Source organism: Ranitomeya imitator, chromosome 5, assembly GCF_032444005.1.
Source record: "Ranitomeya imitator isolate aRanImi1 chromosome 5, aRanImi1.pri, whole genome shotgun sequence".
NCBI classification, from domain to species: Eukaryota; Metazoa; Chordata; class Amphibia; order Anura; family Dendrobatidae; genus Ranitomeya; species Ranitomeya imitator.
The window spans coordinates 42,771,541-42,790,769 of NC_091286.1; the positions used below are offsets into that span (position 1 = coordinate 42,771,541).

At 46.2% G+C, this 19,229-nt stretch overlaps 1 protein-coding gene and 1 long non-coding RNA gene across 3 annotated transcripts in view; one reads left to right on the forward strand and one right to left on the reverse strand.

The window, feature by feature from the left end:
- THADA (THADA armadillo repeat containing) overlaps nucleotides 1-12,425 on the reverse strand; it is a 626,363-nt gene extending 613,938 nt beyond the window's left edge. The window contains exons 1-4 of the mRNA XM_069768603.1: nucleotides 12,358-12,425; nucleotides 11,364-11,457; nucleotides 9,492-9,586; nucleotides 4,343-4,473 (exon numbers count right to left, since the gene is read on the reverse strand). Of these exons, the coding sequence (XP_069624704.1) occupies nucleotides 4,343-4,473; nucleotides 9,492-9,586; nucleotides 11,364-11,439 (302 nt within the window). The 5' untranslated portion in view covers nucleotides 11,440-11,457; nucleotides 12,358-12,425. The remainder of the gene's footprint in view (nucleotides 1-4,342; nucleotides 4,474-9,491; nucleotides 9,587-11,363; nucleotides 11,458-12,357) is intronic.
- On the forward strand, nucleotides 4,398-19,210 carry LOC138681252 (uncharacterized). 2 transcript variants are annotated; one of them, XR_011321904.1, is made up of 3 exons: nucleotides 4,398-4,497; nucleotides 9,472-9,556; nucleotides 19,103-19,210. It is a non-coding gene; the product is annotated as an uncharacterized lncRNA (long non-coding RNA). The 2 variants fall into 2 exon arrangements; XR_011321905.1 differs by lacking the exon at nucleotides 19,103-19,210 and adding an exon at nucleotides 18,841-18,958.
- Nucleotides 19,211-19,229: the final 19 nt, after the last annotated feature.

Genomic DNA, 19,229 nt, shown 5'->3' on the forward strand with positions numbered 1-19,229 from the left:
GACCAGGGAATACTGGTCTTGCGCCTTTAAGACCAGGTAATACTGGTCATGAACCTTTAAGACCAGGGAATAATAAACTTAAATTTCTGCAGCCGGCGGGCAACACCAGCGGTAGAAGTGAGGGGCGTTGTAGTTGAGCGTTCCCGTGCCAGGCGAAAAGCGCCAGAAAAGCGGGCGGAGCTGCCTTAGCACGCCATAGTGCGGGTGCGGCTTCCGGAATGCCGAAGCCGGGGGTTAAATTTTTGCAGCCGGCCAGAGCTGTTACCTCAGGGAGGTGGGCCACAGGGAAGTGGCTGAGGCTGCCCGTCAGCATGTGGATATCCCACTGCAGATGGATCCACTCACCATCGGTGCGCGACACGGCATGGAGCCGCCGCGGATGTGGGTTTCAGTGCTGTTCTGCTGCAGGTTGGGTATTGCAGCGTGGACGGTGCAGGGATAGAGGGATAAACCTCAATCCATCATCCGTTTGTTAGGGAGGTGGAGAGGAACCGTCCACCTCCTTGTGCCATCCGCTTTCACAGTGGTGGGACAGTGGGGGCTGCTCGGACGCCATAGAGAGGGGCCTCTGTACATCCACGGAGTTCACCGGGTGGACAGGGCCAGTTGTCCGGCATTAGGCCTGGCTCCAGGAGAGGATACATGGAGGCGACACTCTATGTGCTCGTCCGTTCAGAGTGCAGGGAGATCGGTGCCCTTGAAGGGACCCAACGCCCCTAAGAAGCAGCCCAGGCATGGCATCAAACGTCGCAGGAGAGGATACGGAGAGGCGACACTCTCCGTGCTCTCCTGTTGATGGTTCGGGGAGATTGGAACTTTGAAAGGATCCGTCACCCCATTCGTCCGTGGAAAAAATAAAATCAAAAATGTAAAAGGTAAAAATAGAAGAATAAAGAGCTTTGGGTCTGAATAGCAGACCTGTCCGTGTGCCTCCTACGGACACTAAGCAAGAACTGGTTAGCTGGGAGCCAGCAGGAGGGTGTACACTGCAGGGGAGGAGCCGAGAGCCGGCAGGAGGGTGTATACTGCAGGGGAGGAGCTGAGAGCCGGCAGGAGGGTGTATACTGCAGGGGAGGAGCCGAGAGCCAGCAGGAGGGTGTATACTGCAGAGGAGGAGCCGAGAGCCGGCAGGAGGGTGTATACTGCAGGGGAGGAGCCGAGAGCCGGCAGGAGGGTGTATACTGCAGGGGAGGAGCCGAGAGCCAGCAGGAGGGTGTATACTGCAGGGGAGGAGCCGAGAGCCGGCAGGAGGGTGTATACTGCAGGGGAGGAGCCGAGAGCCAGCAGGAGGGTGTATACTGCAGGGGAGGAGCCGGGAGCCAGCAGGAGGGTGTATACTGCAGGGGAGGAGCCGAGAGCCGGCAGGAGGGTGTATACTGCAGGGGAGGAGCCGAGAGCCAGCAGGAGGGTGTATACTGCAGGGGAGGAGAGAACTTTCTCTGTATCACAGTGTCGCCTCCTAGTGGCAGCAGCAGCATACACCCACGGACTGTGTCCCCCAATGAGGCGAAGGAGAAAATCCCCTGTTCTGCCGATCGGTGCGTGTCTCTGTGGTTGTACCTCCACCAATCAGCAAGTTACAAATAACTTGTTTTAACTAGACAACCCCTTTAAAAAGCAGTCTTACCTCTGCAGAGCCTTCCCAAGAAACAACTTTTAATTTTTTTTTTTTTTTTTTAAAGATGCCATTCAGCATGTGCAATAAATAAAGTTTGGTCTTTTACAAAGAAGGACTTGTTTTATTATTTTTATAATTCAGGAAAAAAGGAAAAGGAGGGATAATTAGAATTTTTTGTTTTTTTTTTTCAATACCATTTTTTATTAACTTTTGTTTTTAATACAAATTTGTCTTTATATAGTAATTACGGTACTTGCATTCCCCATTAAATAAGTGTGGAACATCAGTGCTTGAAAAATTGTTTTGTTTCTCTGCTATTCCTCCTGAAGACATGGATAAACTTACAACCAGGTGTTATCCTTCACTTTGTAAATGACCCCGTATACTCGCTGCAGTCCTGCGGACCACGGCTGCATGTATTCCTGTGCGGCTGCATGTATTCCTGTGCGGCTGCATGTATTCCTGTGCGGCTGCATGTATTCCTGTGCGGCTGCATGTATTCCTGTGCGGCTGCATGTATTCCTGTGCGGCTGCATGTATTCCTGTGCGGCTGCATGTATTCCTGTGCGGCTGCATGTATTCCTGTGCGGCTGCATGTATTCCTGTGCGGCTGCATGTATTCCTGTGCGGCTGCATGTATTCCTGTGCGGCTGCATGTATTCCTGTGCGGCTGCATGTATTCCTGTGCGGCTGCATGTATTCCTGTGCGGCTGCATGTATTCCTGTGCGGCTGCATGTATTCCTGTGCGGCTGCATGTATTCCTGTGCGGCTGCATGTATTCCTGTGCGGCTGCATGTATTCCTGTGCGGCTGCATGTATTCCTGTGCGGCTGCATGTATTCCTGTGCGGCTGCATGTATTCCTGTGCGGCTGCATGTATTCCTGTGCGGCTGCATGTATTCCTGTGCGGCTGCATGTATTCCTGCGCGGCTGCATGTATTCCTGCGCGGCTGCATGTATTCCTGCGCGGCTGCATGTATTCCTGCGCGGCTGCATGTATTCCTGCGCGGCTGCATGTATTCCTGCGCGGCTGCATGTATTCCTGCGCGGCTGCATGTATTCCTGCGCGGCTGCATGTATTCCTGCGCGGCTGCATGTATTCCTGCGCGGCTGCATGTATTCCTGTGCGGCTGCATGTATTCCTGTGCGGCTGCATGTATTCCTGTGCGGCTGCATGTATTCCTGTGCGGCTGCATGTATTCCTGTGCGGCTGCATGTATTCCTGTGCGGCCGCACGCTCCGATATGAGTGCAGGGTGCAGAGCCGGGTTTTAAACATGGAAGACTCATCCGAGTTGCTCGCAAGGGAGTAGGAGCCCTTATATGGACACTTTTGGAGGTCATTTTTTTTAATTAAATACACATACGTTTCTCTAAAAATCATTTTTGCAATTGGGTATTATTAAAAACGTTGCATTGTTTGTGTTCTATGGCCGCTGTGTTGCACAGTCTATTGTTGGCTACAGAATGAGTTAACTGTGAATCCATCAATCATCTTGTTGTGTTGAGAGAGCAGCTCTAAAGACTAGTTATTAATTTTCCCATTGGAATCAGCTCACTGACAGATCCTCAGATAACTCATTCTACAGCCAGAAATTCACACTCTTAGGGCTCATTCAGACATCCATTTTTTTTTTTGTAAATGTACAAGTTCTGTGTTTTTACAAGGACAGACTTCGTACCCATTATAATCTATGGCGCTGTTCACATGACCATGTATTTTCACGGACTGAGTGGTCGGCATAAAACCGCGGAGACAAGTCCGACTTTGATCCAAGTCTCAGATCAATCTCACCAATGCAAACCTAAGGGGCCATGAAAAAAAAAAATTGGACACCATTCAGATGCCATGAGAGATTTTCACGGACTGTTTGATATAAGAAGGTTGAAAAACCTTGGTTGTGTTTTTTTCATCAGAGTAAAACTAATGAAACTCTGGTCAAAAACACTAATAAAACTCAGACCGAAAAATCACTGACGACTAGTGATGAGCGAACGTGCTCAGATAAGGCGTTATCTGAGCATGCACAACACATGCATGGATTACATGTTTGTTAGACGATCTCTGCATGTGTTGCGGCTGTCAAACAGCCACGAGATCTGCAGCCGCGGGGACTCGAACATATTATTCGAGCACACAGAAGACACTCTATTAGAACTCGAGCATGCTCAGATAACACCTTATCCCAGCACGCTCGCTCATCACTATTGACAACTGAATGAGACCTTATTGCTCGATCAGACTTCAGTTTTTCTTGCGCGAGTTATATCTGTGTTTTTCTCGAATAGAATTCGTTTCCTATCGTAATATATGAAGTCCGAGTATTTTTGCTTACTTTGTGGTCGCACACAATCAGAGACTTGTCCGACTAATACAAGTCTTTGATTTCTCTCACCAATGCAAATCTACGGGTCCATGATAAAAAAATTGGACAGTACTCAGATGCTGCCCTTCCATCATTGACTGCTTGGTATGAGAAAGTTGAGAAGTCCCCAGCCCCCGGACCTTGAGAAAAGCTGATGAAAATTGGGCCAACTAAAAAAAAACTGATGGAACTTGGACTGATGAAAAATCACTGACGTCTCACCGAGCCCCAAGGGAGACTAAGGGAGCTAAAAAAAAATAATAAATCATGGACCCTGCTCACATCTAGAAACGAGTGAACTGCAATTTCAGGCTCTACATGAAAAGGCACAAATATATTAGAAGGTCAGCTCAGGTTACCTTGCCAAAACCTTTTTAAGGGGGTTCTTGGTGCCAACCGTAAAGTACATTTCAGCTAAAACATCCATGCAGCAGCGGAGCTCGTCCGAACTGTAGGAGCTGCCGGGAAGGCTTTCCAGAAGTGGCGCCACCTGAAATGGAAAAAAAAAAAAAAGGTTAGTGGATTTTCTCGCGTTATCAGTGCTGTAAACCATGAACGTTCTAAGACATTATCCAATTCCGGGGGACAGGGGATCCTTGTTCCCAGGGATCACACTTATTCCCAATACCATTAGCCCCTTTCACCAGTTAATGATGGGCCCATTTACAGCCGTTCTTGACCAGGCACAAAAAAAAAAAAAATTATTCACTCATATACCGTGCAAGTCATTTTTGCATCTATTTATTGTCATATACGGGGCTTCATTTTTTACAATTTTATGTCACCGTCATATTCTGGGGGGGGTTTGCTAATATCGGGCAGCATTGGTGATAAAATAAGGTAAATAAAGTGTCTGTTTTTTCCTTTTTTTTTTTTTTTTACTTTGATTTTTTATGACCGCTAAAATATATAAAACTTTGACCCCCATTTATATATTGGACACGGGGGAGTGGTGGGGGGTTGTAACAACAATTTGGACTGACAGTGGCATTTTTTCCGTATTTATTTTGTACCTGATACATTTTTATTCTTAGATTGTTATTTCATTTATTTTACACATTGTGCCCCCCACAAGGTCATAAAAGACCTTTGACAAGGTATTTAAACATTGAAATATTTTTAATTTCATGTTACTTTCCCTGTAACTTGGGTTGGTAAATTAGCCCCAAGTCACAGGGGAAGTGCAGTTTGTAACAGAGATATCCATGTCCCCTACGAGCCAGCAGCTCCTGCTCCCTCCTTATATACAGTAATAACATGACCGGGGTGTATGGAGGAAGGAGCGCAGTCACCTCTTCCAATTACTATGGACACAGCGCTTGTTGAGATAAAGAAGGCACAGGCAGTAATAAACCGCCTCTGCCTTCTCTGTGGGGACTCCAGAAGTCTCTGGCAGCCGGATCCCAACTTCTGCAGCTACAAGATCACGTGTAACGTCACAGCAGAGTAGGAGCCGGACCCCGGACCCCTTGGGACGTTTAAAGTCTATGGGTGGTCCGGAAGCCCATAGATTCATGTATATTGCTTTCTTTCTCAAGATCTCGGAAATAATCTACAAGTAAAGCTTTCATGAAGAATCAATGCCGACTCTACAGTTTCCTGTAGCTTCATTCCCATGTAAAAGAAAAACTCACCGCTAGCCCCAGATCTCCCAGAGTTTTTAGAAGCTTTCAAAAACAATGAGTTTTTCAAGTGGAAACTTCTTCAGAAGACACTTTTTTTTAAGGAAGTTTTTTATTTAAGTTTTAATTTTTTTGAAGGATTTGAGAAAAACATTTATACATGCTTTTAGCTCTCTCAAAGATAAATCCAACAATACCTTTACATGGCCAGACTGTTCACCCGTTCCTGAGAAATCAGCATTTCAGTGGTTATGAAAATAAAGCTTAAGTGCTTTTGGCATATGGAAGCACTCTGCAAGCCTCTGTTACGCTGGTTCTATTCCCTGCCCAATGCCGCTGCCTCCTGCTTGACCGACAGCTCCTTTGCTAGATGTCACTCAGCAAAGGAGCTGTCAATCAGAAGGAGGCATCACTGGGCGGGAATAGAGCTGGAGTGACAGAGGCTTCAGATCTACCATAGCTCTTCAGCCTCATTTGCATATCAATTCAAATGCCGATTTCTTGGGAACATAGGAACTGACTGGGACATGTAAAGGTACTGCCGGTTTCAGCTTTGAAAGAGCCACATATGGATGTAAATAGTATGAGGGGGTGAAACCCTGCTAACAGATAACCTTTAAATATTTTGTGTAGCCTTTTGATAGGACAGTGCCTTGTTTGAAGTGGATTCCATCAAGATCCACTCTAAATAAGCGACCTGCACTTGTTTTTCTTTTCCACCAAACATTTTTCAAAATCTAAAGGGGGAAAAAAAAAATCCACAAAAGAAAAAAAAAAAGGGATTTCCCATAGGTGGGTGGAATCATCCAAACATTTTTTAAGCAGATTTTGAGGAGGATTTTGGAACAAATCTGCTAAAAAAAAAAAGTCACTGCCCAAGTACAACCGTGGTGCACGGACCGTCCGAGGGTCTCCAGACTCAGATTTGACTGCATCATAGTCATATATGGGTGTACTAGATGGTTGCCCGATTCTAATGCATCGGGTATTCTAGAATATGCATGGCCACGTAGTATATTGCCCAGCCGCGTAGTGTATTGCCCAGCCGCGTAGTGTATTGCCCAGCCGCGTAGTGTATTGCCCAGCCGCGTAGTGTATTGCCCAGCCGCGTAGTGTATTGCCCAGCCGCGTAGTGTATTGCCCAGCCGCGTAGTGTATTGCCCAGCCGCGTAGTGTATTGCCCAACCGCGTAATGTATTGCCCAGCCGCGTAGTGTATTGCCCAGCCGCGTAGTATATTGCCCAGCCACGTAGTATATTGCCCAGCCACGTAGTATATTGCCCAGCCACGTAGTATATTGCCCAGCCACGTAGTATATTGCCCAGCCAAGTAGTATGTTGCCCAGTCACGTAGTATGTTGCCCAGTTACGTAGTATATTGCCCAGCCACGTAGTATACAGCACAGGGCCACGTAGTATACGGCACAGGGCCACGTAGTATACGGCACAGGGCCACGTAGTATACAGCACAGAGCCACGTAGTATATTGCCCAGTGACGTACTATATTACTGAGCCAAGTATGTCACAGGTTAAAAAAATGAAAAATAAACATACTCACCTAACGATCCGAGGGCCCCTTGTAGTTGAACATACTCACCATTCTGGTCGCTGCTCCTCAGCGTCCCGTCTCTCCGCTTCCTGGAATCCAACGGCGCTGTGCAGATGGCGCGCGGCTGCCGCCATCTTGCGTTCCCCGGATGCTCTGCGAAATTACCCATATGACTTACCGCTAGGTTTTCTGGGTAATTTCGCAAAGCATCGCTGGGAAAGGAAGATAGCGGCAGGCGCGAGCGGCTCAGCGGACAACGGAGGGTGAGTATAGCAGGTTTTTTTTTACTATTTTTAACATTACTTTTTTTTACTATTGATGCCGCATAGGCAGCATCAATAGTAAAAGGTTGGGGACACACAGGGTTAATAGCGGCGGTAACAGAATGCGTTACCTATGCCGGGGTCCGTTACCGCCGGCATTAACCCTGTGTTAGCGGTGACCCGAGGGGAGTATGGAGCGGGCGCCGGGGACACTGACTGCGGGGAGCGGAGCGGCCATTTTCTTCCAGACTGTGCCCATCGCTGATTGGTCGTGGCTGTTTTGCGGCGACCAATCAGCGACTTGGATTTCCATGATAGACAGAGGCCACGACCAATGAATATCCGTGACAGAAGGACAGACAGACGGACGGAAGTACCCCTTAAGGCCCCTTCACATTAAGCGACGCTGCAGCGATACCGACAACGATCCGGATCGCTGCAGCGTCGCTGTTTGGTCGCTGGAGAGCTGTCACACAGACAGCTCTCCAGCGACCAACGATCCCGAGGTCCCCGGGTAACCAGGGTAAACATCGGGTTACTAAGCGCAGGGCCGCGCTTAGTAACCCGATGTTTACCCTGGTTACCAGCGTAAAAGTAAAAAAAACAAACACTACATACTTACCTACCGCTGTCTGTCCCCGGCGCTCAGCTTCTCTGCACTCCTCCTGTACTGACTGTGAGCACAGCGGCCGGAAAGCAGAGCGGTGACGTCACCGCTCTGCTTTCAGGCTGACCGACGCTCACAGCCAGAGCAGGAAGAGTGCAGAGAAGCTGAGCGCCGGGGACAGACAGCGGTAGGTAAGTATGTAGTGTTTGTTTTTTTTACTTTTACGCTGGTAACCAGGGTAAACATCGGGTTACTAAGCGCGGCCCTGCGCTTAGTTACCCGATGTTTACCCTGGTTACCAGTGAAGACATCGCTGGATCGGTGTCACACACGCCGATCCAGCGATGTCCACGGGAGATCCAGCGACGAAATAAAGTTCTGGACTTTATTCAGCGACCAACGATCTCCCAGCAGGGGCCTGATCGTTGGTCGCTGTCACACAGAACGATTTCCTTAACGATATCGTTATGTGTGAAGGTACCTTTAGACAATTATGTATATAGATATGAGGCTGTGGAATTTGGGTCTGGAGACCTGTGGTCAGTCCATTCATCATGGATGTCTGAATGCAGCATAACCTGGAGCACCCAGTGTCAGTCAGCTGCTGCAAAGGGTAATAAAGAAGAAGTAATAAATGCACATGACAATGACATAGTTCTACCCCTTTACACATCACTAGACCACACATACAATATGGGGCACAGTTTCAGGCTCCACTGCACAAAAAGAAAAAAAAAAGCATATTACGGAGTGGTATACTACTAATGTATGCAAGAAACAGGAGTGTCGAGCATCTCACCCACTCATCTCCAGGTTTCTAGACCAACAAAGAAAAGGGATTCTTTACTGTAACAGCAGCAAAACTATAGAACTCATAGAAAGTTGCCGTGATTAATTTACTAAGTGGCAGGCCTTTGCTGAGGTCAATAATATTAGACTACAGAAGATGGGTCATTGCAGGGAGGAGGGATACATTCGGATCGCCATATATTTTTCTTTCCTTCTACATCAAGACTTTTTCTGTATCAACGATGCTGGACAATAAGCTGGATGGACACTTGCCGTTTTTCAGCCTTTCCTTTGCTCACGAGTCCTGTCTGCACTGTAAAGTGCTACAGGATGCTAGCTGCACATAAATAAAGAGATAATTTGGCAGAATGGTGGCTCAGTGGTTAGCACTGCACAGTGGCTCAGTGGTTAGCACTGTTGCTTTGCAGTGCTGGAGCCCTGGGTTCAAATCCCACCATGGACAACATCTGCATGGACTTTGTATGTTCTCTCCGTGTTTGCGTGGGTTTCCTCCGGGTTCTCCGGTTTCCTCCCACATTCCAAAGATATACTGATAGGGAATGTAGATTGTGAGCCCCATCGGGGACAGTGATTATAGTGTCTGTAAAGCGCTGTATCAGCAATGCATAATAAATCCATATATTTAATGATATTACAGACCCTTCGGTAGCTTCTCACCTTCTTGACACAGTGGATTTGCTGAACGCCGTCGTGAAGCTGTAAACATTGCAGGAGCAGAGAAGGTAAACGCTCTTCTGTGTCATCTGTAAATGCTACAAATTGCAAACTACGATTACTGCATTGTCAAAAACGCCAGAAACACAAAGTAAGGAATTCATGGACGCTTTATTCCACAGTGAAACTTTTTGCAGCAAATTAATCCAAAAGACTATGGTACTGATGACTTAGGAGCCCAACATCCAGGACCACCAACGATCTGCTGCTACCTAGTCCCACGGCTGAAACATGCATGAGTGACCCTGGCCCAGTGACATCGGTCACCATATCCCTGTAGTTTCATTCCTGACCCGGCTTGTGACCCTGACTTCGTTCTTCTTCAGGCCCCCCCTTTCCAATTAGGACTTCGGCTTGTTCTCGCTGCATTGACCCGGCTATTTCTCAGACCACGGTTTTGTGTACTGATTTTGTCCCTAGTTCCATCCATTTCTGAAATCTCATAGGCTTTGCTGGTTCTGTGAAACGCAGACGAAAATTTGTGTGCCACGTGATGCATGGAGCAGTCTCAGTGTGTGCCACGTGATGCATGGAGCAGTCTCAGTGTGTGCCACGTGATGCATGGAGCAGTCTCAGTGTGTGCCACGTGATGCATGGAGCAGTCTCAGTGTGTGCCACGTGATGCATGGAGCAGTCTCAGTGTGTGCCACGTGATGCATGGAGCAGTCTCAGTGTGTGCCACGTGATGCATGGAGCAGTCTCAGTGTGTGCCACGTGATGCATGGAGCAGTCTCAGTGTATCCTACGTGATGCATGGAGCAGTCTCAGTGTATCCTACGTGATGCATGGAGCAGTCTCAGTGTATCCTACGTGATGCATGGAGCAGTCTCAGTGTATCCTACGTGATGCATGGAGCAGTCTCAGTGTATCCTATGTGATGTATGCAGCACAGTCTCAGTTTATCCTATGTGATGTATACAGCAGTCTCAGTTTCTCCTATGTGATACATACACAGTATCCTCAGTGTATCCTATGTGATGTTTACAGCAGTCGCATTGTATCTTTATCTTATATGATGTATGCAGCACAGTCTCGGTATATCCTATGTGATGTATACAGCAGTCTCAGTTTCTCCTATGTGATACATACACAGTATCCTCAGTGTATCCTATGTGATGTTTACAGCAGTCGCATTGTATCTTTATCTTATATGATGTATGCAGCACAGTCTCGGTATATCCTATGTGATGTATACAGCAGTCTCAGTTTCTCCTATGTGATACATACACAGTATCCTCAGTGTATCCTATGTGATGTTTACAGCAGTCGCATTGTATCTTTATCTTATATGATGTATGCAGCACAGTCTCGGTATATCCTATGTGACTTATCTCTTATGGAAAGGGATCTGCAGCTTCAGGAAATTATTGTAGCAATCATAAAAGTTTCTACACTGTTACAATATACACTGTGCACTAAAGTGAACAAGTCCGCTCTCCTGCCATAACAGTTTTATTAAATAAGTACGGTATATATTTTACACACTACATGCACCCATATATTCAAGACCGAGATCCTTCCTTTGGTCTCAGTGGGCGGAAAATCTCTACGGATATTTTTGAGGTCTATTCTTGGAAATTTCCCAGTGCAAACACCAAACTGGTTCTGCCATCAAAATGTAAAAACCCACTCAGGGTGACAAGTAGGCAGCTCGAAGGTCATTTTATAGCCTGTTTGGAAGGGCCGACAGCTCTACCATGCGCATAGAACATCATATTATCGGCAGCACATCTCCTGCTTACACAGGACTATGTGCTGCCGACAGCAAACCTCTTTAATAGGTTTTGAAGAATTGCGCTCTCCCCGTAAACTCACCTTTAAGATTTCGAATACTGGGACTATCGAGGGTTAACACAGCCACGCTCATCTCTTTCTTCTTCTTTACAACCATTATGAGATGTAGTTTTTCCTTTAAGAACGAAATCACAACTCATTAATATCATATGCTGCAATCTCAGAGTTACAGAGAAACACTAAACCTAAAAATGCACAATATTCAGCTATTTATTCCGTGTTCTCAGATTATACGGCTGAGCATGGAGGGTCGAGACGCCCATCGCATTTCTCACCCTTGGTCCTACGCAGGATACCAGCCGGAAGTGCAAGGAACCTGTGCGCACAAGGTCACTAGTGCATTTCGCCTCCTAATGATGAAGCAAAATTAGTCGGAGTCCCCCCATTAAGATATTGAATCGTTACAGACATCTCCTGTCAGGGATAAAAGACGCTAAACAGTAAAAAAAAAAGTAACGTCTTGAGCATTCTGGAGGTGATTTTTGCTTGGAATCCCCTTACTACCTTAGGATGGGGGGTACATGGCGACAACGCAGTAAAGGGGACACCCTGGGACCCCCAGGGGACTGCAGCCGTGACATGCAAGTTGCAAAAAAAAAATGTAAAAAATAAGACACCGTTGTACTTCTTGCAACTTGATCGTCGATGTCGCAGTCCCCTTGGGGTCCCAATGAGACCCCCACTCACTCGCAAAGAAGCAGCAACACCTAGCGAACTTGTATCGCAGCAGAGCGGCCCCAGTTGTCTCATATATGCAAAAAAAAAGAAAACGCTGGCAGCAAAGAAATGAAAATGACATAAAATGGCAGAAAATGACATAAAGTGGCAGAAAATGACCAAAAAAACTCCTGGGACTGTGATGCCAGGCTGACATGACATGCTGGGAGCTGTAGTACTCGGCAGACAATGACAACACAGGCTCCTTCCCCCCCACATCACACAGAACAGTAATATTACCCCTACATATAGCTCTAACATACAGAGGAGCGCAGTGCAAAGTATACAGCTGTGTTACCTCGATATTACCGGCTCTACCATATGCAGGAAGTGAGAATTCCGCCTCTGACCCAGGTTCTGCTTCCCTCCTACAGTCACAGCCGATCACTCGCCCATAGAGGGCTGAGCTCTCGTTTCCTTCTCTGGCGGCCATTTTTTTGAAGCTCAACTCTAATGTAAAGTGAATGCGGTGACGTCATTGAAATGGCTCCTGTGCCGGAGACAAAATCAGAAGAGCTGTTGCTGGTCACGTCCAGCTTTTACCTGACAGATTATTATTATTATTGAAGAGGAAATTATGAGTACATAAAACAAATCCAGACCCTCCCATTAACCCCTGGAAGACTGTGGGATTTTTACTTTATTTTGTTATTATTTTCTTCCTTGCACTCAAGTGGTGAGAACGCACTTAACGGTTTATTTTGGAGAAAAAAAATAATTCCTCTGCAGTTCTTATTTATTTAGTACATTATATACATAATTATTATAAATAATTATAAAAAAAAATTGGGGGGGGGGGGGCCATAATGTTGTATCAGAGCGATACTGACACCCGGTCCAGTGGTGAAGCAGGGAGAAGTTAATTTCTTTTTACTCATTCACATTGGCGCCGCCCTTTGCACCTTGCCGCCCGAGGAACCCGCCCTCATGTGCCTACTGGCTAATATGGTCCTGATTTGGGCCCCATGTTCTTAGTATGTGAAGCCGTGTTCCTCTTCTAGCCAAGGAACATTCTACAGCCAGCCAATCAGAGCGCTCGCTCATCAATATATTGAAATGAGCTAGGGGCAAAAAGAAGCAGCCAATGACTTTTCAACAAAATTCTCCTAAATATTCAGTAGGGGCGGTCATTTGTCAGCAGGGGCGGGTCATTTGTCAGCAGGGGCAGGTCATTTGTCAGTAGGGGCGGGTCATTTGTCAGTAGGGGCGGGTCATTTGTCAGCAGGGGCGGGTCTTTTGTCAGCAGGGGCGGGTCAATTAGATGGGCATAAATGGCATCTATCAGCGAACAGTACAGCCACAGAATAGCTAGACAGATCAGAGAGTTGTCATATGTGACTGGGCCTGCACACATGCAGCTGGCAGGACATTGCCAGCTTTGAAATAGGAACTATGTGACAGGAAGTGGTCCCTCCGCAACACATTTTTTCCTACAGCTTTGGTGAATCAGAGCGCTGGGGTTGTGGGTTCAAATCCCACCGCGGCCTCCTCCATCTTCTAAATATTTATTTATAGGCTGAATGTTGGTCTACATCAGGGGTGGGCAATTAATTTTCCAGAGAGGCCACATGAGAGACCCTGACTGTTGTGGTGGCCAAACCGGTAGAATTAAATTAATTCCGCTTAATATTGATCAAAATTAAGTATGCTGACACCCACCGATATACGTATATAGCTGCCCTATATACCTTATGAGTCCACACACAGACCCCTATATACAATATTAGTCCCCACATAGCTCCTCTATAGTATATACATTATGAGCCATTACATAGCCTGCTGTATACAGTACGAGCCCCCACATAGCTCCTTATGCATAGTATGAGCTCCCACATAACCGCTTATACACAGTATGAAAAATCACATAGCCGCCCTACAGTATGAGCCCTCGCATAGCCTCCCATATACAGGGTAATCCCCCACATAGTCTCCTATATACAGAATGAGGTTTCCATAGCCTGTTATATGCAACATGAGCCCCACGTAGCCTCCAATATACAGTATGAGCCCCATATAGCCCCTATATACAGCATGAGCCCCCATATAGCCTCCTATATACAGCATGAGCCCGGCATAGCCTCCTATATACAGTATAAAACCCACATAGCCTCCCATATACAACATAACCCCCTGGATCGCCCCGCAAGGTTGGGTACTCGGTACCGGGTCCTTCGGTACACAGGGAGATGTCATGGTGTCTGACCCGGTCCGTGGCCCTGGGACATCCGTGTAAAAGGGAAAGGTCTTTAAAGGGATAAAGTTAATGTTCGTGATGCCACCTGTGGTATTCAGTCAGGGTGACCGACGCTGCTTTAAGGGGTCCGCTGGGGTGATGTTATGGCAGCTGGATGGTATAACTTCACACAGGTGAAGTATGTCCCCAGGGCTTCCCAGAGTGTAGATGGTGGATGGTGTGAGGCGCAGTGAAGAACGAGGACACAAGGTTGCAGTCTCTTTACCTTTTTACTGAAGGCTTCAGCGTCCACAGTCCAGAGCACCTGATCACAGGGCAGGCAGGGTCCGGCCGGTCTGAAGGCAAATCCAGAGTCCCCTTTATCCAGGTGGAAATCAGTAGCCTTCCTCTAGCGCCTGGATGTTGTAGTACCTTACTGCTGAGCTTCTCATAAGGTCCTCACAACTGTTGTTGGTATTCTAGATGTTATGTCTTTCTCTCTGTCCCCCAGATGGATAGGAACAACCCATATGACTGATGGCCTGAGGCTTTTTACAGGAGCTCTAGGATACCCGGCCTCCACAGTTGCCACCGTGCCTCCTGGGTAAAGGTCGGGCAACTAATATGGAATTAGCTGTCCTGCCGGTCTCTGGAGCCAGGCTTCGAGACGATGGCTTCCTCGGTGTTCCGGCTACCGGATCCTGCGCCTCAGAAAGGAGGCAGCCTTTTACAGGGCAGAACTCCTTCTGGTTTTCCTCTCCTTTTGCTACGACTTCGTTTCTCACCCTCTACAATACAATTCTCTTTCGTGTCCTTCCTTAGGATGCTGCAACACGCCGGGCCAATGGAGCTCTGTTGCCTTCTGTCTAGGCCTCTGACATGATCCCACCCCTGTCAGGGACCCTCCTGTCTGCAGCTGCTAGATGTTCCTCCTTTCCCACTGGCTGCCTGACAGGTGCTGCCTGTGTCAAGCCCAGTCAGCTTCTGCCTAACTTCCTATCCAGACCACCAGTTTTACCTAATTGTGAAGATTGCCCTAATAAATAGGAGCATAGCTCCCCCTGGTGGACTGTGAAGTGTGTTAAATGGTTTGTGATACCTGGTAAAGTGATCTCCTTTATTGCCTTAAGACGTAACATCACTCCCCCTGGTGAAAGAACGACATTACAGCAACGACCAGGACCCTGGGGCGTTGCACTCGGAGTGGCCCATAGGGGAACAAGGGAATCCCCGGTGGGCCCCTGTGCAGATCTTGGCCCCCAACCCCTCTGTATGGGCAGTACTTGGCATAATTCACTTAATTTACTCTGTACAGAAAAAGCAGCATCTCATTCATTAACCACGCTACCCAGTTTATTATTATATAGAGATATAGGTACATTTATGAACAAGGGCCCCCCAAAGCCCCCCAAAGTCAGTGTTACTGGTGGGCCCTTGTCACCCCAGTCCGACACTGGGCACTAGTACTATGCAGAGGCACTTATGGAGTACTGCTGCAATATGGAGGCACAGAAAGAGGCCATATTACTATATGGTGGAACAGATAGGGTTATACTACTATATGGTGGCACAGAGAGGGTCATATTACTATATGGTGGCACAGAGAGGGTCATATTACTATATGGTGGCACAGAGAGGGTTATATTACTATATGGTGGCACAGAGAGGGTTATATTACTATATGGTGGAACAGATAGGGTTATACTACTATATGGTGGCACAGAGAGGGTCATATTACTATATGGTGGCACAGAGAGGGTCATATTACTATATGGTGGCACAGAGAGGGTTATATTACTATATGGTGGCACAGAGAGGGTTATATTACTATATGGTGGCACAGAGAGGGTTATATTACTATATGGTGGCACAGAGAGGGTTATATTACTATATGGTGGAACAGAGAGGGTTATACTACTATATGGTGGCACAGAGAGGGTTATATTACTATATGGTGGCACAGAGAGGGTTATATTACTATATGGTGGAACAGATAGGGTTATACTACTATATGGTGGCACAGAGAGGGTCATTTTACTATATGGTGGCACAGAGAGGGTTATATTACTATATGGTGGCACAGAGAGGGTTATATTACTATATGGTGGCACAGAGAGGGTTATATTACTATATGGTGGAACAGAGAGGGTTATACTACTATATGGTGGCACAGAGAGGGTTATATTACTATATGTTGGCACAGAGAGGGTTATATTACTATATGGTGGAACAGATAGGGTTATACTACTATATGGTGGCACAGAGAGGGTCATATTACTATATGGTGGCACAGAGAGGGTTATATTACTATATGGTGGCACAGAGAGGGTTATATTACTATATGGTGGCACAGAGAGGGTTATATTACTATATGGTGGCACAGAGAGGGTTATATTACTATATGGTGGCACAGAGAAGGTTATATTACTATATGGTGGCACAGAGAGGGTTATATTACTATATGGTGGCACAGAGAGGGCCATATTACTATATGGTGGCACAGAGAGGGCCATATTACTATATGGTGGCACAGAGAGGGTTATATTACTATACGATGGCACAGAGAGGGCCATATTACTATATGGTGGCACCGAGAGGGTTATATTACTTTATGGTGGCACAGAGAGGGTTATATTACTATATGGTGGCACAGAGAGGGTTATATTACTATATGGTGGCACAGAGAGGGTTATATTACTATATGGTGGCACAGAGAGGGTTATATTACTATATGGTGGAACAGATAGGGTTATACTACTATATGGTGGCACAGAGAGGGTTATATTACTATATGGTGGCACAGAGAGGGTTATATTACTATATGGTGGCACAGAGAGGGTTATATTACTATATGGTGGCACAGAGAGGGTTATATTACTTTATGGTGGCACAGAGAGGGTTATATTACTATATGGTGGCACAGAGAGGGTTATATTACTATATGGTGGAACAGAGAGGGTTATATTACTATATGGTGGCACAGAGAGGGTTATATTACTATATGGTGGCACAGAGAGGGTTATATTATTATATGGTGGCACAGAGAGGGTTATATTACTATATGGTGGCACAGAGAGGGTTATATTACTATATGGTGGCACAGAGAGGGTTATATTACTATATGGTGGCACAGAGAGGGTTATATTACTATATGGTGGAACAGAGAGGGTTATACTACTATATGGTGGCACAGAGAGGGTTATATTACTATATGGTGGCACAGAGAGGGTTATATTATTATATGGTGGAACAGATAGGGTTATACTACTATATGGTGGCACAGAGAGGGTTATATTACTATATGGTGGCACAGAGAGGGTTATATTACTATATGGTGGCACAGAGAGGGTTATATTACTATATGGTGGAACAGAGAGGGTTATACTACTATATGGTGGCACAGAGAGGGTTATATTACTATATGGTGGCACAGAGAGGGTTATATTATTATATGGTGGCACAGAGAGGGTTATATTACTATATGGTGGCACAGAGAGGGTTATATTACTATATGGTGGCACAGAGAGGGTTATATTACTATATGGTGGCACAGAAAGGGCCATATTACTATATGGTGGCACAGAGAGGGTTATATTACTATATGGTGGCACAGTGAGGGTCATATTACTATATGGTGGCACAGTGAGGGCCATATTACTATCTGTAGGCACAAAGGATTGTTCTTTTACTATATAGTGAAATACAGGGGAGCATTATTACTTTATAGAGGTAGAATGTGAGTACTATTACTGCGAAGGGACCAGAAGGTGAAAACTTTTACGTTGTATGGTACCATGAGGACATTATTGCTGTCTAGGGCACAGACAGTAACTCTTACTCATTCATGTCTGGGCTCCTGCCCTCTGATTAGTCTCCCTCTTACCAAACTTTCTCTCCTATAATCCATGCTGAATAGTGATGAGTGAATGTGCTGGGATAAGGTGTTATCTGATCATGCTCAGGTGCTAACCATGTGTCTTTGTCGTGCTCGAAAAATATATTCAAGTCCCCTGTTCGACACCTGCAACACACGAAGGGATCGCCTACCAAACAGGAAATCCCTGCATGTATTGTGGCTGGTGAACAGCTGTGAGACATGCAGCCACAGGGACTTGAACATATTATTTGAACACGCCAAAGACACTGGGATAGCACCTGAGCATGCTCAGATAACACCTTATCCCAGCAAGTTCACTCATCTCTAGTCCTGAATGCAGCAGCCAGGGTCATTTTTGTCCCCAGTGACGCCTCCACTTTGTGCCAATCATTGCACTGGTTGCCCATCCACTACGCAGTGCAATATAAACTTCTCTCTCTGACCTACAAAGTTCTCCACAGTTCTGCGCCGCTCTACATCTCCTCCCTCATCTCTGTACATGGCCCTATATGTGCCCTCCGCTCCACAACCGATTTAAGACTTTCATAATCTGAACACCCCACTTTCGTCTCTAAGACTTCTCTCGTGCTGCGCCAGTTTTCTAGAATGCACTACCCCAGACGATCCAATTAATTACTACCCACTACATTTTTAAGCGTTCTTTAAAAACACATCTCTTTAGACAAACCTATCATCTCACTTCGCCAATCTAACTCTTCTCTGTTTCTAAGGTTTCCTCAGGATCTGGTCCCTCGTATTCATATGTCTCCACATCCTCCATGCACCCAATAGCACATGGTCACTGGACTCAGCTGATGACCTGATCATGCAGATTTACATGAAAACCCCCATGATAATGTATGTAAAGCACTCCGGAATATGTTGGCGCTATATAAATAAAGAGATTATTATATTATTATTATTATTATACTGATGGCTGGACTGTACATGACAATCACTTCTCACCTATTGTGTCCTCCTATTTTCTTACAGATTGCAGCTAACGAGCCGGACCCTCGCTCCTACTGTAGCTGGTGAACTATGTCTTACTTTGCAGTGTCTCTGTTTGCTCAATTGTTAAATTCTGCGACTTATGTTGGCACGCTATAAATAAAATGAT